Here is a 27578-nt window from a genome sequence, read left to right on the forward strand (position 1 = left end):
CTGCTTGCCAGGGTAGTCACCCCAATAAACACAGTAATAAGCCTTTAATCCCTGCACTCAGGGAGGCAGAGGCAGGCGGAGCTCCCGTTGAGCTCAAAACCAGCCTGGTCTACAGAACAAGTTCCAGGACAGCCAGAGCACAGAGAAACCTCGCCTCAAAAATAAACAGCTAGATAAATAAATGAATGAATGAATAAATAAATAAGTGAGTAAGTAAATGAAAATTTAAAAACACTGAGGGCTGTCGGGACGCAGGACTGCTGGTGAAGTCCCTGCCCAGCACAGACGCTGCCCTGGGTTCCGACCCAGAACAGGGCACACTCCTGTAATGTCAGCACTTAGGAGCGGGTACCAAGCTCAGGTCATTTCTGTCAGGAAAGAGCTCGAGGTTAGCTTAAGACATACAGAACCCTGTGTGGTATAAAAAAGACAAGACATCTACTTTGTCTCTAAAGCAAAAGACCTGTCTCTAGTACTGTCTCAGGTACTGAGATAAACCTTGACAGATATATTAGCAGTCACGAGAAAAAAGAGGCTACACAGTAAATTTTATTTTAAAAGCCCATTTTATTAAACATACTTTTTTTCGTTCAGAATCCCAATTTAAAAAACCTTTATCTACTTAAAAAAACACAACATGAATCAAACTAACAATGAAAATTACCAGAACAGGACTACCAGTGAGGCTAAAGCAGGCAACGGTGCAAAGGCAGAGGATGGGGGAGAAACAGAAGTCAAGGGGCCTAAGCAGCCAAATGGGACTAGGAAGAGCTTCTCTGCCCCAGGAAGCAAAGACCAACCCCCTAATGATCTCTGGGATACAAGCTCATGCTCCCCGCCCGCCCTCCCTGCCCCCCAGCACTGGGGCTTTTACAAGACATAGGTGCTCTTCACCAGCCGCTCCTTGTCGTCCCCCGTGCTCCACACGGTTCGGAGCGCGCGCTCCTGCTTCCTGCGTGCCACCCGGATCAGGCACACCACAGAGGCTCCCAGGAGGAGGATCAGGACCATCACAAACAGCCCCACCAGGACGACCGCTAAGGACAAGAGGGACAGGTAAGGCAAGGAGGAACCCGGCCAGATGCCCTCTTCAGCCTGGGAGTCCAGAGACTGCTTGCCAGGGTAGTCACCCCAATAAACACAGAACGCCTTCTCAACTTCATTTTTAAAATTTATGCATATGTGCTTTTGCTTAAATGTACGTCTGAGCGCCACACGGTGCCTGAGGAGGCCAAAAGAGGGCATTGAATCCCCTTAACTAGAATTACAAATGGTTGCGAGGAAGTATGTGGGTGTTGGGGATGGAACTCCACAACGCTGGTGTGTGTGTGTGTGTGTGTTAAGACTTACTTATTATGTATAGTGTTCTGCTGCATGTACACCTGCAAGCCAGATGAGGGCACCAGATCTCATTATAGATGGTTGTGAGCCACCATGTGGTTGCTGGGAGTTGAACTCAGGCCCTCTGGAAGAGCAGCCAGTGCTCCTAACCTCTGAGCTGTCTCTCCAGCCCCCACATTGTGTTTTTTTGAGACAAGATCTAAAGTGGCCCGGGCTGACTTTAAATGTCCTATGAGGCTGGCTGCCTGAGCCCTGCAGTCTGGTTGGAGAGGGTTCACCCAGCAGAGCTGGGAGGGCCTGGCTTCAAAGTGCAGTGAGTAACAGCGGCTGCCCCGTTGGTCAGCTAAGGTGGGGCTCCATCTCAGGCACCTGATTTCCTGGGACATTCACCTGGCTCCCTCCTCCACTGGCGACAGGACCTATCTAGCCTTTTGGGGCAATCCCCTGGCCAACTCCACCCACAGCCAGCTCTCCAGACCCGGGCACCTTTCCAGCCCAGCCCTGAGAATCAGATTCTACTTCTAGACAGACTTGTAGGCCGGCTGTTGGCTCCTTCACAGGCCAAACCAGTGTGGCAGGTCCACAGAATAGCACTCGCTGTCCACACAGGCTCAGAAAGAAAAGAGGGAGGACACGGGGCCTCCTCGGCAGGCCAGGCTGCCCGCTGTGTCTGCCTCCTGCTGGCCTGAGCATCTCTTCACAGCCTAGGGTAGCTAAGTTCCCTCGGAACCAGGAGTTCCTCTCAGGCTTGCGTGTGGACTCACAGGACAGGCCTGTCTGCCACACAACCCCTGTAGTTGCCTAGGGACTCCTGATTCAGGCTCAGCCTCCACTGTGCACAGTGTTTACTGTAGGGCAAATGTCCACAAGTTCCAAGCTGCCTAACCATTTTCATAGAGACACAGCCCTCTGCCACAAGGGCATTCCGGTGAGGAACAATGTTGAAAACAAGGAAACACTACTGGGCAGAACCCAGTTCGTCCAGGAAGGCCAGTGGCGGGGAAGCGGAGGCAGGCGGAGAAGGTTGAGGCCACTCACCTTTAGTGCCAGGAGTCAGAGCAGGATACATCTGCTTGCCTACAGAGAATGCAAAATGTGAGGTCAGTCCACCCTGCTCTCCAGCCTCAGAGCTGACACCACATAGGTCCCCTCTGCCTCTCAAACACTAAGGCTCTTCCCACGAGCTCTGGAGCTTCTGAGACCTTGTCATTCAAGGGATGACATTTCCAAAGGATGGATATTTCCACAGGCCTCATTTTAGGGAGGGGATGGGGAAGGAGCCTCTCAGGAGCAGGGCCCCACGGTGCAGGGAGGGTCGGCTGACTTGCCGGAGCAGCGCTGCATGCACTTCTCCCGGGAGAGGTATCTGTTCCTGTTGCCGCGGCACCCGCCGTAGATGAAGCTGTCACAGGAACTCTTCTCCACGTCATAGTACCACTGGCGGAAGGCTGCCCGGCAAGGCCCAGTGTCGGCCTTCGGGACACAGTACTCTGGAAGCAAGAGCAAGGGGCCTCAGGAGGGCAAACCAGCAGGGCCAAGAGGGAAGCATGAGGCCTGACAGCTGAGTGAGGGAGACTGTGGTCTTCTCAGTGAGGCCCGCGGGTCAGGCACAGTCAGTCTGGCCTGTTCACACCAGCTTTGTATTTTCTTTTTCTGATGTGTGTGGTGTGAAACTGTATGGTCCAGAGCGGTCTCGTACTCCTGTCTTAACCCCTACCCCAAGTGCTGGGATTTCAGTTGCAGACCACTGGGAGTGGGGGAGGGGCGCTTTGTAGCCAACCCTGACCGTGGTTTCTGCCGTTCTCGAAGTCCCAGGCACTTTCCATGCACTGGGTAGCCCTCTCCTGTGTGGACCTCACTTTACACATGGGAATTACGTACAGGGCACAGCTCCTGTCCACAGCCACAGAGCTGTGAGTCAGGTTGGCAGGTGAATTCTAGAAGCGCAGGCCCCGCTGCCTCTCTGCTGGCACATCTGGGTCCCCGACAGCCCTGGACACCCACTATGCTGTCACCCCAGCCCCAGCTCTGAAGTGCAGCCAGCTGGCAAGGTCTGGAGGGCCTGCTCTACAAGCTCCTCGAGTGAACTCAGTCCCCAACCCCGTAAGGACACAGCTGACGCTCTAAGTTATACCTTCATAGTTGAAGATCTCACCAGCGAGGCCCTCAGAGTCCTGCTTTCTGGGAACTGCAACACAAACACCTGGTTAGGAGGGACACGGGACAACCGGCCTAGCAGGGCTGACTATAAAGGGCCCCAGAAGGACGCACGGCCACTGTAAGGGGGGGGAGTGTCGTATCCCTTGGTCCTGATGTCTTCTGGAGCACAGGACACACTCAACACTGGGGTGGGTGGGGCTCCTGCTATTCCAGTGGTTACTATGGAAACTAAGTCACATTTCTGAGGTGACAAAAACATAGCTTTGTTCATTTTCTGAAGCACCCAGAAACTTTTATTCTATTGGAAAAATTTCTTCAGAAACAGGCTGAAAATATGAGCTGTCATGCAGGGTCCTGCAGGTGAGCCAGCGGCCGCAGACCTCCCACAGGCCCATACGGGAACAGCTGCCGAGAGTTTTGTTCTCATGAGGGCAGTTAGTGGCCTCCCTCTGTGGAAGGGCAGGTCTTGCTGGCCCTGCCAAGGCCCTGGCCTGGGGCCTAACACCAAGGGTACAACTGCTACTAGCTAGTGCAAGGGACCACTCACCCAGGCCCCTGCAGCAGAGTCCCTTAGGCATAAAAGAGCAGCAGGGCGGCTACTGCCAGCTCTACAAAGCAAACTAACACAAAGCTCTAGATGAAGTCAGCAGTGGGCAGAGGGGTGGGGTGGTAGAGGACACAGGACTTGTAGCAGGAGGAGGAAGATAGCGACCCCAATGGGGAGCAGAGAACACAGGACGACAGACAGCAGCCTGGAGGAAGGCAGGGCCTGAGCCATAGGCCTTGGTGGCCCTGCGAGCAGAAGCCCTCAGCCCTTCTGTTGCTGGCCCAGTGCTGGTAACACTGAGGCAGAGGCGGAAGCATTCCCCCGTTCCCAGGAGGGCCTTTAGGAACTTACCACTCAGGACAGAAGAGTCGGCTCCGTTCCTGTTCCCAGCCACACCCTCAATGGTGCGCTCTAGGAGGGCAAAGATGGGAAAAGAAAGCCACCATCAAGAGGGCCCCATGTGCTACACCAACCCCCATTTCTTCTTTCGTGGAGCATGAGGGCCATGTAAGCTTTTCTACTGAGAAGTGAGTTTCTGGGGCTGAGGAACCAGTGCAAGCTCACACAAAAGGACCTTACACAGCCAGGGCTCCTACAGCTCCTGACCCTCTGAGCCGGCCTATTTTTTTAAAGCAGAGTTGGCCTTTTTTTTTTTGGATAGGGTTTGTATAGCCCTGGCTGTCCTCGAACTCATAGAGTTCCACCTGCCTCTGTCTCCCAGGAGCTGGGATTAAAGGCGTGCCACCACATACAGTGAGTTATGACATTTTATTTTTATTCCGTGTGCACTGGTGTTCTGCCTCATTTGTGTGTGAGAGAGTGAGATCCCTGGGAACTGGAGTTACAGGCAGTGAGCTGCCATGTGGATGCTGGTAACTAAACCCGGGTCTTCTGGAACAGCATCTAGGCATCTAGTAGTGCTCTTAAGCACTGAGCCATCTCACACCCCAAGTAATGGCATTAACAAGGATCTTTTAAAGTTTTGTTGTTGTTGTAGCAGTGTTTAAAAAATCATGATTGTGTGCGCGCATGTGTATGTGCCAGAGCACGTGTGGTGTGAGAGGACAAGTCTCAGGTCCCTATGTGAACACAGAGCTTGTTTGTTTTTGTTTGGTTCGTTTTTGTTTTTTTAAGACAGGGTTTCTCTGTGTAGCCCTGGTTGTTCTGGACTTGCTCTGTAGACCAGGCTGGCCTTGCACTGAGCGCTGGGATCACAGGCTGCTCCCCCTCCCGCAGCTGCAAAGGTATTTACTCTTGCTGAGCACACTTAGAATGGCTGGAACGGCACGGTAGGCACGGTGACACTCCTACAGTCCTAACTACTGGGCAGGCTGAGGCAAGAGGGTCAAAGCAGCAGCCTAGGCAACACAGAGAACCTGTCTCAGACGGAGCAGGAGTGGGTGGAGTGGAGCAACAAAGAAACTTCCAATCGTCAGGTTCTGGTTGGTTGTTTGTTTTTTGAGATGGGGTTTCTCTGTGTAGCCTGTCTGTTCTGGAGCTCACTCAGTAGACCAGGCTGGCCTGAAACTCAGCTCTGCCTGCCTCTGCCTCCCAAGTTCTGGGATCACAGGCCAGCGAAATGGTCAGGTTTTAGGTGGGGTGTGAGTGCTCCTCACGAGGGGATAGACGGTCTCGTGGCTGCGTTGCCCAGGATGGCCTCCTAATGCCCCTCCTGATCAATTCTGCAGCTGATAAAATGGTCTTCAGTACAAATTAGGATCATGGGTGCAGAGGCCTGGGGCTGGCCGGATGTCATGCAGCTCCCCGCAGCCTGCCTCCTACCTCTGTCCTCATCAAGCACTGTCCGGCAACAAGCTAGAAGCCTTACCTACTTAGATGAAAGGCAGGCACAGGGACAGTCAGGTCCCCCGGGAAGTTCCAGTTCCCATTACAAATTAATAAACTGGCACACATCCTCATTCTCATTTGGCCTCACTCAGGACTTGCTTGCCTAGAAGTCTGGCGGGCAAAGACTCTGGGGACCAGCGGCTCTGGCAGTTTTCAGCTTGCCTTACAGGCTGTTTCCCATGACAGTGCCAAGAGACACACAACCAAATGCCACAAAAGCCTGCCAGGCCCTTGCAGCTGGGGTCAGGTTCTGAACCATGTCCAGGGAGATACGACTGCCTTAAGCCCACTGTCTCCTGCTCACGTCTGTATCACTTCAACCCTCTTTCTAAGATGGTAACAGCACATCAAAGGGAGCAAGCAACATCTCCGACTCCTTCCCTCCACACTGGAGAGGAAATACACAGAAACAACATTTTCTTCACTCAGATTCCTATGTACCAATTAGCACCTAAAAGGTGACAGACTGGCCTACACCACCAGAAATCTCACCCTAGCTAGGCATCGGTGGTGGACACTCTAACCTTAACACCTGAGAGGGAGGCAGGAAGATCAGGAGTTTGAGACTTGGACTACACAGTTAAAAAAAAAAAAAAAAACCTATGGGTCAGAACACTAAATTAAAACCCATTCCTGGCCCCAGCACCACGTCACGTCTCCAAATCCCTCCGACTGGCCCTCCCCATGACCAGGCATCTCACCGGCCGCAGCACAGCAGAGGTCACCACCTGAGGGCACTGCTGACCGGCCTTCACACAACCTGAGGGTGCCAAGCTCATCTCTGAATGCATAGCTCACCATCAAGAAAGCCAGAAAGTGAGGAGACAGAACCCATCCCATACATAAACCTCACTGGGATGGGGACTGAGCCCTGGGGCTCAACACCGAACCAATCGGCTTCAAGTCATGCGGCAGATCTGCAAGCCAGGAAAGGCTGCGCAAAGTTTTTGTGGGCAGCTCGGCGCCTGCCTTGGGACCGGGGGTGGGTGGGGGTGGGTGGGTGGGGGGTGGATGATGAGAAGGCAGCTCTCTGCTAGGCCTTCAGGTTTATTTGAACTCTAAGGCCAATGGCACCTTGAAGACTGGACGAAGGTGATTTCAGGGCGCACACCCCAGGGTTAGCCCCTAACACGGCTTTGTGAGCTTTTCAGTCAGCTGTCTCAGAGGACCCAGGGACAAGCGGCCTGCAGGAGTGTATCAGAAGGCCAGTCCTCTGGAGTGGGCTGGCGTAGCACTTGCACTCAGGAGGAGGAGGGCAGGTGCTAGGCTTGACTTTCTGTGAGAAGCAGGGGCCTGCAGAGAGGCCAGTGTGGCCGGGGAACAGCTCAAGGGGTCTGCTGTGGAATCCCACGCCATCCCAGCACTCAGAAGATGTGCACATCCCAACAATGAACTCTATCTAAGCTTCTAAAGTCGCCAAACTCCGGTCTTACCAGTGACACCAGCACACTTCTCAAGACACTCCTCCTTGCTCAGGTAGTTATTGCCATTTCCTTCACAGCCGCCATACACAAACAGCTGGCAGGACCCATCAGTGACATTGTACCACCACCTGGGGATGGAAGCCCGGCATCTCCCCACTACCTTCGAAACGCCACAAGACTCTGAAACAAAACAGAACCCAAGTGGGTTGATGGGGATAATCCCAGGGTCAAAGGACACACACTCTGTAGGAGGAAGTCCGAGGTTTTCAAGATTCTCCAAAGGGGAAGAAGCAAAGTGTTCTGGGCCTATCAGTTCCTCCAGACCTGTTCCCAAAGCTGGCGCTGATGCTGTCTTCCTTATACGGAGAGAAACACATCGCCTGGCAAAGTCCAAAGCACCTGTTGCAGCTGCAGGTAGCTTCTGCCCTTAACTCAGAGACGGACAAGTGAGGGTGTGGCTAGCCCTGGATTCCAGGCCCTACACACCCTCCCATAAAGACAACCAATACACAAACACCTACATCCAAATCCTAGAACCTCAGAGACAAACTAGACTCTAGTTTCCCATCTCAAAGGCCAACTCAGCTTACAGGCCCAGGTTCCAGGAGTCCCAAGGTCTAAGGGAAAAACACCAACCACGGTGTTCTGGTTGGACACATTTGCAGTCACTGCTAGAGGCTGGTCAGGGGTTGTGGACAGGGCGAGGGAATCACCTGAATAAAGGAGTCGTGGCGGGCCCATGACTTCCTCTGCAGCCTGGAGGCCAATTGGCATGAGCAGCCACACGACAGCTCTCGAGCTCAACTGTCCCAGAGCCATGCACTCGGTCACAGGCTGTCCTCGTCCTCTCCTGCCTGCTCATGTCTTTACTGTAGTCTACTCCTGGAGATGTTCTTGGAAATCACAAAGGGCAGGGCCTGTGCTTCTGTTCTCTCAGACTGTTACGATCATGGTACAGAGCCACATGTTCTCAAAACAACAATCTACAGACAGCGCAGACTTGCCCTTCCGCAGCTCCCACGATGCCGAAAAGGAAATTCCAGGGCCAGTGCGCTGGCTCACTGGGTAAAAATGCCTGCTACCCAAGCCTGCTGACCCGAATTCAATACCCGGAACCCCGAGAAAGGCTGCATGCAGCGGCACGCATCATTCCAGCCCTCCTCCAGCACAGGGTCACAGCTGCCCCCACACCGGGCTTTCATGGGCACTGGGCATCAACTGCAGGTCCTTCCGCATGCTCGTGACCTAAACCACCTCCCCACCAAGGCTCACAACACAACAGGTCAGTGATCCTAGCGACCTGGAGCATGAACCAGAGGGGTGGAAAGTTCAAGGCCAGGCTGAGGAATTCAGTAAGATCCTATCTCAAAACTAAAAACAAAACAAAAAATCAGAAAGAACTGGAGACACCTAACTCATCAGTAATGCAATTGCCTAGTAAGTATGAGGCCCAAGGCATCTTAGTAAAAAGAACCAGCTGGCACACACCTGCACAGGTACTTTTGACAATGTGCCAAAGATCACAAAACACAGGATGGAGCAACAAGGCCCTGAGTAAACACAGAACAGAACCTTCAGGTTTCCACCTGGCCCAACCTACATGCTGTCAGGGGGAGGAGGCAGCCCTGCTCCCACCAACAAGACAAGGTGAGGAGGACTCCCAGGACCCAGTCAGAATCCCTATGAAAACACGGTGAGGGGCACCATGGGGTCACTCAGCTGCAGATGCCCTGCTGAGCTAAGCAGCCTGGAAGTTAATGAAGGCGACTGTGCTGTTTTCTGTGCAGTCTTAGGTGCTCCAACGTGGAGCACACCCACAGTCCCAGCTCACGGGAGGTAGAGGCAGGAAGATCAGAATTTTAAAACTAACTAATCTCACTCAGCAACACAGTGACTTCAAGGCCAGGCAGAAAACTGACTTAACAAACAAAACCAGAAGGTTGCCAGGGCGGGCAGCACCTGCTGCCAGGTCAGACAACGTGAGTTCAGTCTCCAGTCCCTACATGGTGGAAGAAGCCGCCATTCCTAAAGGTCTTCTTCCTTCCTCTGACCTCAAGGGCTATGACAAGCTTTTGAGAGGACGCATGAGCACACATACACATTAAATGTAACAGTAAGAACTTAACCTTCACAATGAAACAATCACAAAATAACACCCTTTACCTTCAAACAAGGAGAGATCTAAATTCACACTCATCTGCTCAGAGCCCAAGTGCTGGGACAAGGGCCCCTCAGAGGATCCAAGGGGTGTGTGTGTGTGTGTGTGTGTGTCTGTATGTGTGCGCGCGCGCTAAACTGACACCCACAGGCAGTGGGAAACACGAAACAGAGCTCCTTGGAAGCCACCATTCCTTGGACCCTTTCCCACCATCCGAGGTCTCACAAAGGCACCCTGCCTCCATCAGAAGGTCTCTGCTTTCCGTTATGGGGTCCCTGACAGTAACACGCCAGCCACACTAGCCCAGGCTGGTGGGGTGGGGCTGGGCAGAATTTCAGCAAGTTATTTTTATTAAGGGCTTTTACTGTTAAACACACAAGAATGAAAAATTTAGTTGGGTGTCATGGCACACCTTTAGTCACACTCAGAAGGCAGAGGCAGGCAGGTCTTGAGTTTAAGGCCGGCCTGTTCTACCTAGCCAGTGCCAGGCTAGCCATCGAGAACCTTTCTAGAAAAAAAAAAAAAAAAAAGCAAACCCCCCCCCACACACACACAGCTGGTCTGCATTATCTGCAGGTAATGGTAAAGGCATGTCTCCTGTTCTGTTTGCTGGTTTCTTCTTTTCAGGGCCCAGAAAAGGGCCCTATCGGCATGCTCACACATGCCAACACACATTTTTTTTGGGGGGGGGACAGTGTCTTTATATGTGGCCTAGGCTGCTCAGCTTCCCAAATGCTGGGATCACAGGCACATCCAATCTAAACTACAAAATTATTTCTATTGCTTATGAAACAGGTAAGAAAACCAGGAAAGCTGGGCAGACATGGTGCTCATACATTCTAAGAAATCCCAGGATCAGAGGCTCACCTCAAACTGGAGCCTAGCTTTACCCTTCCAGGCAAGCCAGGGGACCAGAGCAAGAGCCTGTTAGACCTCTCTCCCCATGAAAACCAGGAGGAAGCTCAAAGGGACAGACCCTAATTTGGCAGGCACTTAGAACACTAACTGCTGTAAAACTGCAGGCTGGCGTCTGGGAATGCTGTCAAGCAGAAACTGGTTTCTCTGGTTCTCAGGCACCGGCAGTGCCCTGAGACAATCTGCCAGTGGCTCAATGACTTCACTCTACTCTGCCAAATGGAAAGATCTGCCGTCCCTTTTCTTTCTCTCTCTCTCTTTCTTTCAAGGCAGGGTCCCTATGTGTAGCTTCCCTGGCCTCCTGGAGCTCTGTGCAGATCAGGCTAGTCTTGAACTCACAGCCTCCTAAGAGCTGGAAGCCACCAAGCACCACCTGCTGTCATCTTTTAACAAAGACATCACAGAAAGCTTTGGCTCCTGCCTCACCAGTCTGCTTACAGGCTTAAAAAGACAGACTTACTCATTTTCCAGACACACAGCGCAACTGTGAGTACTTACTGCAAACAAAGTTCACTTTAGGAATATTTCAAATGTGCTGAGCAGGGCAGGAATCCAGAGTACAGCTTCTTAGCTTTAACACTGGATCTCCTACATGGCAGGCGAGTGCTCTACCACAGAGGCATGTCCCAAACCTTGCTCATCTTCCCATTGGCTCTCCTCCACCCAATTGAAACCATCTGTTTTCTTTTTTGATGAAACAGGGTTTCCTGTACCCAAAGCTGATCTTGAACTTGCTAAGCAAGCTATGGATGGCTTTGAAGGAGCAATCCTCCTGCCTCCACCTCCCCTCCCCCAAATGCTGGGATTCAGAAGTACTACTTGCAGCCTTTTCTTTTCTGAGGCAGTATCACACCATAGCCCAGGCTGGCTTTGGACTTGGGCCTTAGCCTCCCAAGTGCTGAAGTTACAAGTGTGCACCTCCATACACACAACTTTTGGGTTTTTGTTTGTTTTGTTTGATACAGGGTTTCTCTGTGTAGACTTGGCTGGCCTTGAACTCACAGAGATTAATGGGATTAGAGACGGCATCACCACACCCGGATTGCATCCAGCTTCTCTCATGCAAGTTTTAATATGCACTCAGTTTACTCCTACAAGATGTGCACATTCACGGAATGAAACCTAGAGTGTGCGAGGCAAAAGCACTGCCATTGAGCTCCCAAATTTACTTTTAGAACCCCATCTGACAGTTGCTACACAGTCAAACTTTGTCTCAAACCAAAACAAATGTACAAAACAAATTTGCAATCTCAGCCAATGGACTGCTAGATTCCAGGTGTGCATGATCACGCCACACTTAACACCGAGACGTGAAGTTCCTGATCCACTAGCTCTATGACAACAGGAAAGCCCTGAAACATCGGAGGTTCTGTCCATCTGTTTCCTCCAGAGGAAAGATCACTACACATTTCTTGTTAGGTCCAGTAGAAAACACAGGCAATACCCTCTGCTGCAGGACAGTGAGGTCACGAAAAGCAATCTTATACCTGTGATCTTTAATTACGCTGCCACAATTATAATCCCAGCAATTAGGAGACAGGAAGCCAATCTAGACTAGAGAGTGAGAGCCTGTCTCAAAGAACAACAAAATAATTTGGTTACAAAGGTTAAAAAAAAAACATATATATATATATATATATATATATATATATATATATATATATATTGTATACATCATATTCCAAGTTTGTCCGTGTGAGACAGGGTCTCACCAAGTAGCCCAGGCTGACTCTGGCCTTCCCAGGCAGACCAGCCTGGCCTCAAACTCAGATTTGCCTGCTCTGCCTCCTGAGCGCTGGGATCAATGGTGTGCACCACTGTGTCCAGCCACAGCTAGTTTAATATTGAAAACTGAGGTGCTTCGTTTCTTCCCCCAAGTAACAGTTTGTTGTATTCTGATACTTCCAATGTCTCCTGGTTGGCCTTTTCTAAATCTAGAACCACTCTAACATTTTAGCCTTTTCCTCTCGAGTATCCAGAACTTGCCCTGAGGACGGGCATGGTGGTGCTGAGGTTTGATCTCAGCACCCAGGAGTCACAGGAAGGGGGCTTAGAGCTCCAGAATAAGGAGTGCACACAGCGAGACGGCATCTGAAACAATCAGCCCTTGCTCGGAGTTGCTGTGCTCCACACACCTCTGCTGCCTTCACCCCTCTGGACAGCAGAGAGGTGAGCACCACCTTCCTGGCCTCTATGAAGCCTCTACAAGCTGTGGGGGTGACGCAGCCATACACAGGGCAGCGTGTGTGGACCCTCACTTCAGGGCGACCGCTCTCGACTCCTCACGCCTGTGCGCTGCCACAGAGATTATCCCCGGGGCGAGGGCAGGCCATCACGCACTCTGCTGTGTACACTAAACAAGTAATGCCAAGTGGCCGGACACCCATAACCCACATCGCTGAGGCCAGCAGCTGGACTGCCGTCCTAGCCCTGGTACTCACAGCCAACGCACCCTGGAGGCTCCCCTGTGAACCCTACAGCAGAACCTCAGATCACTGAGTGAAACTGGTAAGCAAAGCCCAGGGATGTGGAAAACAGCCTTTACCACAGGCTCTGTGGATTACAGGGTCTCTGGCAACTCTCTCACGACAGCACAAAAGCTGTCACGTCACGGACAATGTGGAAATGGATGGCTGCACTACAGCAAACGTCACTTAGGCTTATTTTACAACTTAATGTCCTAATTCCCAAATCATAACTTAGTGTTGGGCTGGGTGTGGTGGCGACAGGCTTTGCTACAATTTCAGGCTGAGAAGACGGTGGGCTGGCTCAGCCTGAAGACCTGGGTCTGCTCCCTAGCTCCCACAGTGGAAGAGATGGCCGACTCTTCCAAGCACACGGTGGTCTGCCAGCGCCTGCCCTCTCACGTACCTCATCGTACATACAAAACATGCTAATCAGTGAAGAACTTAGCGTCTGTCACCCCTTCTTTGAAGAGTGTTTAGAAAACACCACTCACCACGACACGCTACACCTTGAGAAGTGAGACCCACAGCCCACACCGTGAAGGCTTGCATCCCTCACAGCACGCATTCCTCAGTTTATCCTTCGCCAAAAAGCCTAGGCAGCGCAAAAAGCAACTGTGCTCTTCTCATTAAAGCCACTCAGAACTCTTAAGGGTAAGGACCAAAGGCCTTCAGTGTGAGGTCCTCAAGCTGCCGCAGCAGCAAAAACAGATCCAAGCTGGGCGTGGTGGTCTTTAAGCCAGCATGCAGAGGCAGCTCCAGCAGCTATGCAGTGAGACCCTGACTGAACAGAAAGTAGACATGGAGAAGGAAGAAGAGTGAGGAAGGAAAGCAGAGGGGAGATGGAGACAAGGAAAAGGAGACAACACAGAGCAGGGGCAACCGTTACCACATCCATACAGGGCTTGGTGCTCACAGATTTACAGCTGAAAACTCCCACTAACACATCTGTTTGTGCCGGCAAAACAATCCGGGACAGCCACATAAGGGAACACTCCGAGCTGTTAAAAATAGATTCCCGTACGCCGGGGGAGGGTAAAAAATGTCCAAGACAGAGGAGCGGAGGGAAGAGTGCTTTGTTATGTTAGAGGTTTACAAACGCAGCCCTGGCTGAGCACAAGCTCAGAGAGATCAACTGTCTGTACCTCCTAAGTGCTAGGATTAGAGTATGCACCTCTCGGGGGCTGGCGAGATGGCTCAGAGGTTAAGAGCTTTGACTGCTCTTCAGAAGGTCCTGAGTTCAATTCCCAGCAACCACATGGTGGCTCACAGCCATCTATGATGAATTCTGGTGCATAATGAGATCTGGTGTAGAGTATGCACCTCTCCACTCAGTGATTTTATGATCGAAATGTTTTTCCCTGGTTTCTACAAACAACAAAAACTAAAAACACACGATACCAACCTAAATAAAAGACCGGATTCCCGAGCATCTTTAATCCCAGCACTCAGGAGGCAGAGGCAGGCGATCTCTGAGTTCCAGGTCAGCCAGGGCTATATAGAAAGAACCTGTCCCAAAAGACAACAAAGGAAGGGAGGAAGGGACAAGAGGGGATGGGAGGGGCAGGAGGCAAGGGAGCCAAGGTAGCTCTTTCCTCCACTTGCACTGTTTGCAGTACTGGAAATAGAACCCAGGTCCTCCTGTACCTGAGGCATACTCGAGCCCCAGCTCTGAATTTCCCCAGTAATTCTAGGCTCACAACCTCAGGGGGAAGGTGCAGAGACTCCCCGCTACTGAGCGCCCACACACAGAAACCTGCCATCTGTATCCAGGCTAGTCTTGCAAGGGCATCACTCTTTCAGAATTTTATGTGTAAGTCTGCTGCCACGCACATGCTTAGTACCTCCAAAGGCCAGAAGAGGGCATCGCGTCCCCTGAAACTGGAATTGCAGATGGCTGTGAGCTACCATGTACGTGCTGGTACCTGAACCCAGGTTCTTTGAAAAAGTAGCCAACGCTCTCTCGGGTTGAGCCTCTACTTTTATTTTTAAAGACCCAACGGGGGTTTGACCTGGGAAGCAGATGATAGTCCTTTCTGTTTAGCAGAGGCTAGCCTCCCCTCTGCACTTCCCAAATACACTTAGCATTTGTAGGTGTGAGCTGCCGCCAATCCTGGTCCTCTTCATTTTCTTCAATCTTTCTATTAGAAACTGATTTATGGAGCCTAGTGTGGTGGTGCACATCTTTAATCCCATCGCTCCAGAAGCAGAGGCAGGGGGATCTCTGTGAGTTCAAGGTCAGCCTGGTCTACAAAGCAAATCCTGGACAGCCAGGACTACAAGAGAAACCTTGTCTCGAAAAAGCAAAAACAAAACAAAGAGAGAGAGGGAAATTGATTTGTGTGTTGGAAATAGTGGCCAAGGACCAATCAAGGGCTACAGTGAGAGACTGTCTCAAAAAATGCTACACACACACACACAATCTCTTCCCCCTCAATTAATTCACACAGGGTGTGGGGGAGGGTGGTGGTACCCATCCATCATCCCAGCATTCCTCTCAACTAGGGAGGCAGATGGGGAGGACTTTAAGTCCCAGGCAGGCTGAGCTACAAAGACCTTATCTGAGAAACAATTCTCACGTAAGGCTGGGGTGTAGCTCAGTTCCAGAGCAGAGCTCTTGTTTAGCACTTGCTGGGCTCAAACCCCAGCCCTCAGAAAAGGCTATGCGGCGAGGGTGTGGCTTAGTGCAGAGCTGAAGAGCAGAGCTCCCTGAGAGTCAGAAACATGGGTAAAGCAAGTGCTGGAGAATAGCTATTGTGTGGAAGGTGGATGAGCTTTCACTCACCAGTGGGGCTAGATGCCCAACAGAAGAAAAGCCCCCTCCCTTTTTTCCTTTTCTTGGTTTGCTGAGACAGTCTCTCCCTGGTTTGTGTCAAACTGGACATCCTTAGCCTCCTGGGCTCTGGGATCACACTGAAGCCACCACTCAAAGCAAAGATGCTCTTAAAGACGGTCCTGAGATGGAGGGGACTGTGATCTAACCCATTCAGGATCAGCTGGGCCCCCAAGCAGGGGCACATACTTGCCCTCCACACACCTGCAACTAATTAGGCAAATGCCCTCAGACTTACATGAATAAGAAAACACACACACACACACACACACACACACACACACACACACACACACCAGCCAGGTGGTGGTAGGGCACGCCTTCAATCCTAGCACTTGGGAGGCAGGTGGATCTCTGTGAGTTCAAGGCCAACCTGGTCTACAGAGGAAGTTTCAGACAGCCAGGGGCTACATGGAGAAACTGTCTCAAAAAAACAAGCAAACAAAAAAGAAATACAAGAAAAATTATTATAATCGCAGCCCAAACCCAAAGGGCTTATTATAAGCCCAATGAGATGCACAAGAGCTGAGAGAAGGGAGTGACACGACTGTAACAGATCAGAGAACCAGAGCCTGGGAAGGAGGCCGCCCTAGCAAAGGGCTAACTGCGGCTCATCCTGCCGACCAGCTGGCTTCCCGGCAGGGCCCCCACCTCCTAGGGTTTACTTCCTCATTACACACGAAGGGGCTGCTGAGGGGCTCAGTGGGGGAGGGTGCTTACCACCACGCCTGACACCCAGAGTTTAATCCAGCGCCCATCGTGGGAGAGAAGCTGACCTGCGCTGTTCTCTGGCATGCATGCACAGCACACCCAAAAGCTTCAACAAACGTAGTGAGAGGCGAGAGACAGCTCAGTGGTGCAGAGCACTCTTTCACAGAGCCCAGGTTCGAGTCTCAGTGCTCACCTGACAACCATCCCAGGGGATCTAACACCTGCTGGTCTTGAGGGCACCAGGCACACACATGGTACACAGACCTGAATGCAGGCAAAACATCCATACACATAAACTAAATTATAAGAAGTTTAAATCTAATGGAAGAATAAACTTCTGAAACAGTGCTGAGATTCAACACAGGCCTTACATGTGCTACACAATGGTTCTTTCTATACTGAGGCTCACCCAGTAGTAGTGTTTATTTTGAGGAAGGGCCTCATGAAGTTGTTCCAGGCTGGCCTTCAGGCTATTCTGCAGCAGAGGCCTCAACACTTTGACTCTCCCGCCTCCGTCTCCCTGGCATTCCAATCCTGTACCAATAGGCCTGGATAAAAGCCTCATAGTCTTTAATATAGAGGGCCCACATGCTCTGATTTAAGCCCAGCTACAACAAGCATCAGCCAGACACAATGGCATGAGCAATGATGAAGAGACAGGCTGAGGCAAGAATTGTTTCACCTTACTAGTTCAAAGCCAGCACGGGCAATACAGTGAAATAGCAACTCAACAAACAAACCCAGTTTTTAGAAGCTTTCAGGATAAAGCAGAAGCCTGACTATGTGCCTTTGCGTTACTGAGGACAAATATTACAAATATAACTAGGCCCAAGTGAGGACAAAGAGGCCTCTGTGTGACTCTCACCTATATTGGCTCTAGTACGTATGGGTGTGTCTCTTGGCAAGTTTACTTGCAAGCACTGGCCTGTGACCTTCAGACTTCGCTTCCGGCTGTGGAACACACCATTAATTTTTTATTCCTTGGTTTGAGACCTGAAAATGCAGGCTAGCCTCGAACTCAACTGCTATGTAGCAGAGGAAAACTTCAACTCTTCCTTGTCCCCCTCTGCCCAGAGCACTGGAGTCCCAGGCTAGAGCCAGCGCAGCTGGTTTACAGCTGGTTTACAGGCATTAAGGACGGAACCCAGCGCTCCAAGCACTGGAGGCGTCAGCCCACAGCCCCACCCCATGAACCCGAGGCTATCGGCTTCCTCTCCCCAAAGGCGCACTCTTCTGCCGTGCAAATGGAGGTTTTCCTGACATGCTCTATACGGAGAACTCAGGGACTGTGGGGTTAGTTATAACTGCTTATGATAGCCGCGAGCTGGCGCAGCTCTGTGAGTGCAGTTATCTGGGGCCAAGTCAGAACTACTGCTACTTGGCCCAAAAAAAAAAAAAAAGGCTTTCAACAAGGAGTAGGCACCTCATGAAGGTGGAGCTAACCATATTGACACAGCAAAAACTAAGGCGAATGGCAGGTTTCACTAACTCAACAAAGCAGGTGATCAACAGGGAAAGAGAAAAGAGCCTCAAGCCAGGCAGGACACAACTGTCAGGAACACCCCCCTCCCCCCACCGGGAGGTCTCATGGCACAACAGCAATGTCTCCTGGCCTGGTCCCCATCTACACCACCACACTTTGGTAGAGCAGTACAGACAAGGAGCTGGGAGGTAGAGAGTGAGGGAAACTGGGAAGTAAGAAACCTGGACTCCAGCTCCTGCCTTGACATCTAGCGTGTTTTCTGCTGTGTTGTTTGGGACAGGGTCTCACACTGCTGACGGTGCAGCCGCAGCTTCTGGAGAGAAGGGCTTACAGGCCTGCATCACCACAGATACTGGACAAAAGGACACTCGGGGTTGTTTTAAAAACAGTTTTTTGGTCACTTGGGCAGAGGCCACAGACCTCTGAGTTCTAGGCCAGCCTAGTCTACAGAGTGAGTTCCAGGATAGGCAGGGCTACACAGAGAAACCCTGTCTCAAAAACAAAAACAAACAAACAAACAAACAAACAAAAGGACATTCTTGTCTACTGAGACTCATGTATGTCAGGCTAATCCGGTAGCCCAGGATAACCTCCGTGAACTCCTGATCTTCTGCCTCTACCGTGCCTGGCCTTGTGCGGTTTTGTTTTTGTTTTGAGAGGGGTTCCAGGCTGCCCAAGGCTTGTCTCAAACTGTTGGGCCACCTTCTTGCCTCAGTCTCCCAAAACAATGTTGTAATCCTGAAGTTCTAAAGTTGACATATACCTAATAGTCTTTTTTTTTTTTTTTCACTGTGTAGCCTGGGCTGGCCTGGAACCCACTCTGAAGAGCAAGCAGGCCTTCAACTCTTGAGTTTCACCTGCCTCTGCCTCTAAGTGCTAGGAGGAAAGGCATGCGCCACCACACTTTGTCTCCAGTGATCTACGAAGCCACTTGGTTAGCTAGCTGACCTATCTCTGGGCTCATTTCCAGTACAACTCCTACCAACTACCCTACTGACTTCCCTAGGCCTTGGAGTCTTAAATATGTCATTATCACAAGTAATCCAGAAGCTTTAAAGTATCTCCTGGGAATTTATATAGAACATTTATAATGACAAATCCAACTTAAATTAGAAGGGCCATAAAATGTTGGTGTTGTGGACATAAAATTTTGACCTTTTAGATACAAAACATTTAGACGTAAAAGTTTACACTTCATAAACTATCAACTGAATGCAAACAACCACTCACACCCATGGTTACTTCATGTGTCACTAAAACAGGACTATGAGTTCCACCCTTACCTTCACAGGTATATCCTACTTGTGTGTAGCAGTCAGAGATCTCAAACACATGTGCTCAATATTTTCTTCCATCCCTTCTTTCTTTCTTTTTTTTTGCGGACTACCTAGCCCTGAAGCCCTGACAGGCTGGCCTGCAACTGAAGAAATCCTTCTACCTCTGCCTCCCAGTACTGAGAGAAAAAGAAGGACCGCCACGGCAGCCCCTCCGCATCGTCTGAGACAGAGATTGTCACCTCATCTGGCTTCCTCAGCCCGCTGGGACTACAGGCCTGCCCTACCGTCTCGGGCTTCTGAGTCGGGAGGTCTGCACCCTTCACTGGCTCAGCTGTCTCCCCAGCCTCTTTTGTTCAGGGTTCTGTGTGGAAATCTAAACTGGTGCTCAGTAAGCGTGTCAGCTAAACAAACAAGCATTTCAGAGAGCCTTGCCCACCAGCACGACAGCCCGTCTTCTCTGTGTCTGCTGATGCCAAGTCCAGATGCACCTCAGTTCCTAGCTGCTGTGTTGACCATCACAACTACCCATGTGAAGGAGGAGGAGAGCTGGGACCAACCTCGCGCTCAGGGGAGACTGACGGGAAAGTGTGCCTTGCAGTTTACGCGCTGGGGAAACTGTAATTACCAGGATGCTAATGGAAACTGAAGCTTGCTTGGAAGTCAGTGGAGGCGCAGGAATGAATGTTGCTGGGCTCAGCTCCAATGGAAATTCCCAAGAACCACCAACAAAGCCAAGTCAAGTACAAGTAACCATTAACAGCTCTGATAGCAGAGGCTTGGCCAACCGGTAATGGCAGTGGGAACTGAACCAATGACTTAGAGGAATTTCCAACTTGGGAAAATTATGTTATTTGACCTTGTAATAGTGACCAAAATTACATTATTTCAGCCCACGTAGAAGGCACAAGCCTATAATCCAGGCTATTCAGGAAACTGAGGTAGAAGATCCCAACCAAGTACAAGGCCCACCTGGGCTACAGAATGAGTTCACGACCAAGCCAGGCAACTTGGAGTCAGCCTCTCCATGAAAAAGTAGTCAAGCAGGCATGATGACGAATACCTATAAGAGGAGATCAAGGTGAAGCCAATCTGGGCTGCACCACACAGCTTCAAAGTAATCAACCTGAGATTTAAAAGCAGACAAAGTGCTGGCCTCGCTAGCACACATGAGGCCTGAAATAAATAAGTAAATAAAATTCAGTTCAGGGCTCTTTTTCTTCAAGACAAGGTTTCTCTATGTAGCCCTGTGTAGTCATGGACTCACTTTATAGACCAGGCTGGTCTCAAACTCAGAGAGATCAGAGAATTTATAATGTTACAATGTTTAATTTAGGGGCATAGCCTGAAAGTACGAAGGTCTAATAGAACCTGAGCAAAATGCAGGTGTGTGTTCCCACACAGCACTATGGGCCAAAGTCAAGAATCTTTGTGGACAGGACACCCGCTTCCCAAGTGATGATACATTCCCCTCAGTTACCTGCCTGCCCTTTATGTCTTGGGTTGTGGCCAAATCTCAGGAGTGTGCTCCCTTTAGTGAGAGGAGGGGCTCTGACGTGGGACAGTATGGGTGAGGAGCCTGTTACTTCCTTAAAAGGAAAAGCTGCTTCACCAAATGCTCCACTTAGGATTTAGGCGATAAACCCTGATAGCTAAAGGGCTCCGAAGCCCAGTGCAAAGCTGCACGCCTGTCATCTAGCACCCAGAAGGCAGAGGCAGGCAGATCTCCGTGAGTTTGATGCCAGCCTGGTCTTCAGAGAAAGTCCCAGGGCAGTCAGGGCTACACAGAGAAACCCTGACTCACAAAACAAACGAATAGAAAGAATAAATTTTTAAAATTAGTATTTTTATATGTTATCAGTGTTTTGCGCACGCATGCACACACACACAGCTGTATGTGCGTGCATACCTGATGCCTGAGGAAATCAAGAGGGCATGCAACTGGGATTACGAATGGTCTGCAAGAAAATGGAGCCATCTCTCCCTAGGAGCCTCCCTGATACTGTTCTCCAGCCAGAACCTAGACCTCTGCTTCGAGACCATTCTCCTCCGCCTCCCCCGAGGCCCTGGCAAAACACCTGTCATCAGAGCAGACATCCGCTGCCCACCTTGTGTTTCTCTGCCGACGCCTCGCCATAGCCCTCACCAGGGGCTCTCTGCCTCAGACTGCGTTCACTTGGGGTATTTCTACCCTGACAAGCGCGCTCGCCCTCCGCACCTTAGGGGAACACTAACATTTAGGTTTCTTCAGAACCCGTGCCAGCACCTACGCACAGCATCCACTCCAGCCAGTTTTCTAGGTCTTTCTCCCAGAACCTCAACTCTAACGACCTGGTGCCTTGCCTGGCAGCCTTTCATAACCACTCCTGTCCCTGTGCCTTCACTTCCCCTCTGGGAGACTGTACAGCTGGAATGTGCCAGACAAACAGCCCACCTGAGTACATGGCTTTGCTTGCTGAGAAAACCAAGGCAAACAGACACCTCCTCCACCCCACCAAACGACGACCTCTATCAAAAGCGCCTCCTGCCTCAGACCAAGCTCTTGAAGCTTTCAAATAAACACCACTTGAGGTAAGGGAGGGCAGCGGTTCACCCGGCAGCAGTCCTTCAGAAAGGTCTGTAGGTCCAGCCAGCTGCAGCACTCAGGTCACCGGGAACAGAAAAGGGCTGCTCGGCAGGGTGCGGCCAAGACAATTACTGTGGTGTGACCGTCCAAGGCCTAAGGCGTCACCGCCACAGCAGGCTGGTTTCAGGCTTAGACGACATGCAGCTTAGAGAGGCCGTAACCTGATGTGGTTTACTTGGGGTATTTCCAGGCCAAAGTGACTAGTCCTCACCTGAAAAAGCCCTTAGGGGCCGCTGGAGTCTGGTGTCCACAGTCAAGGTCTCTGCTCCTGACTGTGGCTCTTCTAGAGCTGGGCCTCTCCCACTGGCATTCCCCATACTCCTTTTTCTCTAGGCTTAGACACAGGAGTAAGCCATTCCTCAGAGCTGCCATAAGGGAAGGCCTGGCTGCCACACTGCCCTCGTTATCTCCTCCAAAACCAATAAGGTCTTGGGCCTTGCGGCTGCTGCTCACTGCTCCCACCCCCTCACTCCCTTCCTCACTTCTGTTCCAGCCTCGGGGACTGTCTTTTCCTCCATCACAGCCCAAGGCTTCTGCTCTCCACCACTCCCACAGGACAGCGGGCAAGGTCCTGGCACAGGCGCCACCTCCTCACTCTTCCTGTTAGAACAGTCACCCTCCTCAGAGGCCTTCCTGAGCTAGGCGCCCTTAACCCTCCTTCCAGCACCCTGCTCTTACTGTCTGCTGTCACCACTTAGTCATTTCTGCTTTGTCAAGTAGCCTGCATTTAAGTGTTCGCTCATGGTCTCTCCCACCGCAATCCACGCTCTGCGGACGCAGGAACCTGTCTCGTCTGAGTCAGCGGCCGTCACCGGGGCCAGGACCGGTCTTACTGACACTCCGCAGGGACTCAATGAGTTTGCTCAATCAATGAGTTCTTTCAACAGAGACCTTTCCAAAGCTGGCTAGTGCTTGTCTGAAGCAGTTAAAAGCTGCTTCACTCGAGGAAGCACATCCCGGGGGCTGGAAGCCAAGAGCAACACTGGCGAACCAGGTGCTGCTGCCCTGGCAAACCAGGTGTTGCTGCCCTGGCAGGCGCCTTGGCAAAGCTCCTCCCTTGTGCCACTGCCGGTTCTCTTCTTCCCCCGGACATCACGGGAGGCCGCCGCGTTACATCCTAACAACAGGTGTCTCAGAGTGTCTTTTTTTTCCGTACCCGAAGCTGCCAACAGGTCGCCCCAACAACTCCCCACTTTCTGAGCGCTTTCTCTGGCCATTTCCGCTTCGCCGAGCTCCTCACCCCCTTCCTGCCACAGGAGCGGCCAGCGCCACCCCTTCCTGGAACCACCCCCCCCCCCCGTCTCCCCCCTTCCCGGCCTAGGGGTCCCTCTGCCGACGCCCCTCCACCTCAGCGCAGGCTCTGCGCCTCGCCCCCCTGCGGGTGTACCTCCCCCCGACACCCTCACTCGCCCCCGGGGAGGCCGCGCACCGAGCCCCCGCGGCTGCGGCCCCCGCGGCCCCCTCCTCCTGGATGGCCGCCGGGCCCTCACCGTGGACGTCCAGGTCTCTGCCGGCCGCCTGGGCCCCGGAGAGAAGCAGCGAGGCCAGCAGGGCGACGAGCGCCCGGCCCCGCCGCGGCCCGCTCGGCTGCGCCATGACCTGCCGCCCGCGCGCGCCGGGCCTCGAGCCGCCGGCCGTTGGGGGGGGGGGGGTCTCGCGAGCAGGTGCGGGAGGCCCTCGGCGGCGCACGCGCGCTCAGGTGCGGCGGCGCCCGGCTCCCCGGAAGCCCCTTCTTTTCGGGCTCCTGGCGCGTGCGACGACGCCCCTGGTCGCTCGGCGACACCCGGCGACTCTCCCCTCCACCCGCGGCTCGGAAGGCCTCCGCACCTCCAGACGCTCGCGGGGCCCAAGTGCGAATGGCGGACGCCGGGACTCCCGGGGAGGTGGCGGCCCTGCTGGGGGTGGGGCGCACCTGGCGGGGCGGAGCGCGGACACGGCGCAGGCGCGGAGGGCCCGCACCTGAGCCGGGGCTCTCGGGCCTGCACCTGGCCCCGCCCCCGGCACACGGGAGGGGGCGTGGCTGCGCCGGCCCCGCCCCCAGCAGCCCTGGCGGAGCGGTGGGCCTGCGGAGCGCCGATCCCGGTGGGCTTCGGCCGCGGCGGGCGCCGTGGCAAGACGCGCGCTCTCTGGAAACCTGTTCCTTTGCGGGTCAGGGCGCTATCCCGCCTAAAGTCAGCGTCCTCTGAATTCAGCGCGGGCCTCGCCAGACCGGCCTGCGTGTCGTCAGACGGGTGCAGCCCGGAGGAGGGATGCGGAATGCGATGGCGAAATCCCGGGGTCCGGTGAGCAGGGACAGCGCGAACCAGGGCAGGAGGGGAGCCTGCCGGCCAGGCCGGGCACTGTCTGGGGAGAGGCGACGAGGCCCCAAAACAGCAGGCCTCCCTGGACGCCGTCCGGAAAGACAATGCAAAGGTGTTAGGGTGAAGATTACTTGAGAGGAACAGACCCGAAGGGGGCGCGCACGGGCCGGGAACGCCGGAACCACCGCCGCAGAACCGGGGTGCTAGGAGCTGCGTGGATGGAACAGGACCGAGGACAGAAGACCACCGTCAGGATAATTAAAAGGATCACCTGCCGGGCGCGGTGACACACGCTAATGCCAGCACTCGGGGGAGCGGGGGCAGAGTGGTCTGCAAAGTGAGTTCAGGACAGCCAAGGTTACACAGAGAAACTCTTTTTGTCTTGAAAAACCAACAAAACAAAAAGGAGAGAGGGAAGGGAAAAAATAGGGCTCTTCTCAGGGCAACGGTGGTGCACCTCTTCAGTCCCAGCACTCGGGGAGGCTGAGGCGGGCGGATCTCTGTGAGTTTGAGAGGCTGTCAGCTTAGTCGACAGAGCAAGTTCCAGAACAGCCAGAGCTACACGGAGAAACTCTTGTCTTGGAAAAAATAGAAAAGAAAAGAAAATAGTCCTCTTGGGCCTGCAAGGTGGCTTAGTAAAAATACCAAACCTTAGACCTGAGCTCAGTTCCCAGTACACACATGGCAGAAGAAGAGAACTGACTCCTGAAGTTGACCTCTGACCTCTACACTCTAGACAGGGCACTTGCCAACCTACACACACAGACACACACACACACAAAAATAACTACGTAAGGCCAGCACAGTGGCGCACGCCTGTAATCTCAGCACTCAGGCAGGTCTCTGTGAGTTTGAGTCCAGCCTGGTCTACAAAGCCGGTCCAGGACAGCCAGGGCTACAGAGAAACCCTGTCCGGAAAAGCCAAATGAAATAATGTATTTAAGAAAAAACAGAAGAGCGTTCTTGTTAGTGTAAACAAGGTGGGCCTGTTTGCACAAGCCTGCACTCTCAGCACTCTGGAGGCTGAAGAAGGACTGCGGTAGTTCAAAACCAACCCCAGCAACAAGCTACAATCCCTGCCCCTCCAAAACAAAAGGCAACACAAAAACACCGGGCGTGGGGTGGCGCTCAGCTGTAGCGTGTCCACCCAGCACGCAGTCTTCCAGCGTGGTCCGCAGCCCCGCCGAAAGCCAACTGTCATGGCTGCAATCCAGGCACGCGGGTGACAGCCAGAGGGCCAGAACCAGAGTTCAGTTCACGCTCAGCACAGCAAACTCAGACCAGCCTGTGCTTCAGAGAACAGGCTGAAAAGGCCTGAAAACTGGACAGCGAATTTGGGGCTGGAACGGGACAAATGAAGACACACTTGGGGTCGGCAGCGGAGGAGTGGCGGTAAGAAGACAGCCTCGGAAACTGAGGGAGAAGAGCAGACGGGGAACAAAAGTGCCGGCATTGGCTCTGTGCCCGGGCCACTGAGGGTCTAAGTCCTGGCAGCCGAGGACGGTGGCTAGCAAGATGAAGAAAGATGTGCAGAGGAGAGCAGTGGCTAACCCGAGTTAACAATGGAGAAAGAGCGAGCGCCTGAGAGCTGCCCAGAGCTGCCTTAACTGGGTGCGGCCGGATCAGCTGAAGGCACAAGGTAAGGAGGCAATTAAAGAAAAAGGACTACAACCCGGTGCGGTGCTGTGGATGACCTGGAGGCTGCTACCCGGCAGCGCAAAGCAGGAACTCCACAAAGAACAGTCCATACTCAGTGTGCCAGTCTTCAGGGGTGAACTAGAATGGGTTGTTCTGTGGATTTATTTCTGAACGTCAGGTCAAACTTGCCATAAATTAGAAATTGATTTTCCAAAACAAAGTCCTTTTCGTATGATGGTATACAGTTTTTCAGTAATGATGTATACATTGTATTGATTTTTCCCCTAAATGTGTCATTTTAATAAATATGAGTTTCAAAAAAACCTGCAAGCATCAAGAGCATCAAAGCCTCTTTTTTAAAGACTGTTTTTGAGACGGGGTTTTTCTGTGTAGCCCTGGCTATCCTGGAACTTGCTATGTAGACCAGGCGGCCCTCAGTGTTGCGGCGATCCACCTGCCTCTGCCTCCAGAGCACCAGAATCAAAGGTATGCACTGCCACACCCAGCCTAGACACTCTTATGGTTAGGTATCTGGTGTTGTGGGAGCCAAGGCCACCCTTACCACTGTGTGGCTTCTCTGGCTTCATGCAGAAAACCGTGACCTATCAACACAGTGTTTGCCTTAAGCAACTAAGACAGGTTTATGCCTGCTGTCTTCGTTACCTTGCCTTGAAGTTCTAGGCCTGTCTCCCCCAGAGTTCTGCTCCCCGTCCTCCCGGCTTCCCAGCACCTGGTTTGTGAGGTAAACGGTAGCACCGAGTGACTGGAGGTGACAGTGGGGAGAAGGCGCAGGCCCACTCAGTACTCACAGAAGCGCGCACCTGCTCAGCGCACGTCATCAGGTGCTGTCAGTGCTGGGAAGGCACAAGAATGAACGTGGCTCCCACAAGGCTCCATAAAGCAATGCTCAGTAGGTGTTTGGTGCTTGGGTTACTGCTCAGATGGGTTCAGTGGCCCAGGCCTCTAATCCCTGCTGACAGGAAGGCCGAGGCAGGAAGATCTTGACAAAGGGCCAGGACAGCCTGAGCTACATATTGAGGCTTTAAAAAAAGAAAAAAGGCGAGTACGGTGGTGTCCTCTCTCTGTGTCTCTGTTTTTTGTTTGTTTGTTGAGACAGGGTTTCTCTGTGAAGGCTTGACTGTCCTGGACTCTCTTTGTAGGCCACACTGGCCTCAAAGAGATCTGCCTGCCTTTGCCTCCTTGAGTGCTGGGATTCCAGGCACGGCACCGTGGCCTGGAGGCCATGTCCTTTCTTTCCCCCAGCACTCACAGGTGGATCCCTGTGAGTGTGAGACCACCTGGTCTGCATAGCAAATTCCAGGCCAGCCAGGCTACACAGCCAGACCCTGAGGGGGTGGGGGAGGAGGAGGAACAAGAGTTGGACAGCTGGCTTAGCTGATAAAGTGCTTGTCCTCCAGCCCTGGACCTGTGTTTCACCACCTCCACCACCTCCACCGCCACCACCACCACCTCCACCACTGCCTCCACCACCGCCTCCACCATCTCCACCACCTCCACCACCTCCACCACCTCCACCACTGCCTCCACCGCCTCCACCACCTCCACCATCTCCACCACCGCCTCCACCGCCTCCACCACCTCCACCACCTCCTCCACCGCCTCCACCGCCTCCACCACCTCCACCACCACCTCCACCATCTCCACCACCGCCTCCACCGCCTCCACCACCACCTCCACCTCCACCACCTCCACCACCACCTCCACCACCTCCACCACCGCCTCCACCACCACCACCTCCACCACTGCCTCCACCTCCACCTCCACCACCTCCACCACCACCACCTCCACCTCCACCACCTCCACCACCACCTCCACCACCTCCACCACCGCCTCC

At 52.8% G+C, this 27578-nt stretch overlaps 1 protein-coding gene across 2 annotated transcripts; it reads right to left on the reverse strand.

The window, feature by feature from the left end:
* Window positions 1-547: 547 nt before the first annotated feature.
* Spint2 (serine peptidase inhibitor, Kunitz type 2) lies at window positions 548-23384 on the reverse strand. Of its 2 annotated transcripts, XM_055594811.1 has the most exons (7): window positions 23276-23384; window positions 7330-7500; window positions 4400-4459; window positions 3476-3529; window positions 2670-2831; window positions 2380-2418; window positions 548-1037 (listed from the first exon to the last, which is right to left on the reverse strand). In XM_055594811.1, the coding sequence occupies exons 1-7, from the start codon at window positions 23379-23381 to the stop codon at window positions 871-873; spliced, it is 759 nt and encodes a 252-aa protein (XP_055450786.1). In that variant the 5' UTR covers window positions 23382-23384; the 3' UTR covers window positions 548-870. The 2 variants fall into 2 exon arrangements, with proteins under 2 accessions (XP_055450786.1, XP_055450787.1); XM_055594812.1 differs by lacking the exon at window positions 7330-7500.
* Window positions 23385-27578: the final 4194 nt, after the last annotated feature.

The sequence above is a fragment of the Psammomys obesus genome, unplaced genomic scaffold (assembly GCF_907164565.1).
Source record: "Psammomys obesus unplaced genomic scaffold, mPsaObe1.curated_primary_1811, whole genome shotgun sequence".
Taxonomy (NCBI): domain Eukaryota; kingdom Metazoa; phylum Chordata; class Mammalia; order Rodentia; family Muridae; genus Psammomys; species Psammomys obesus.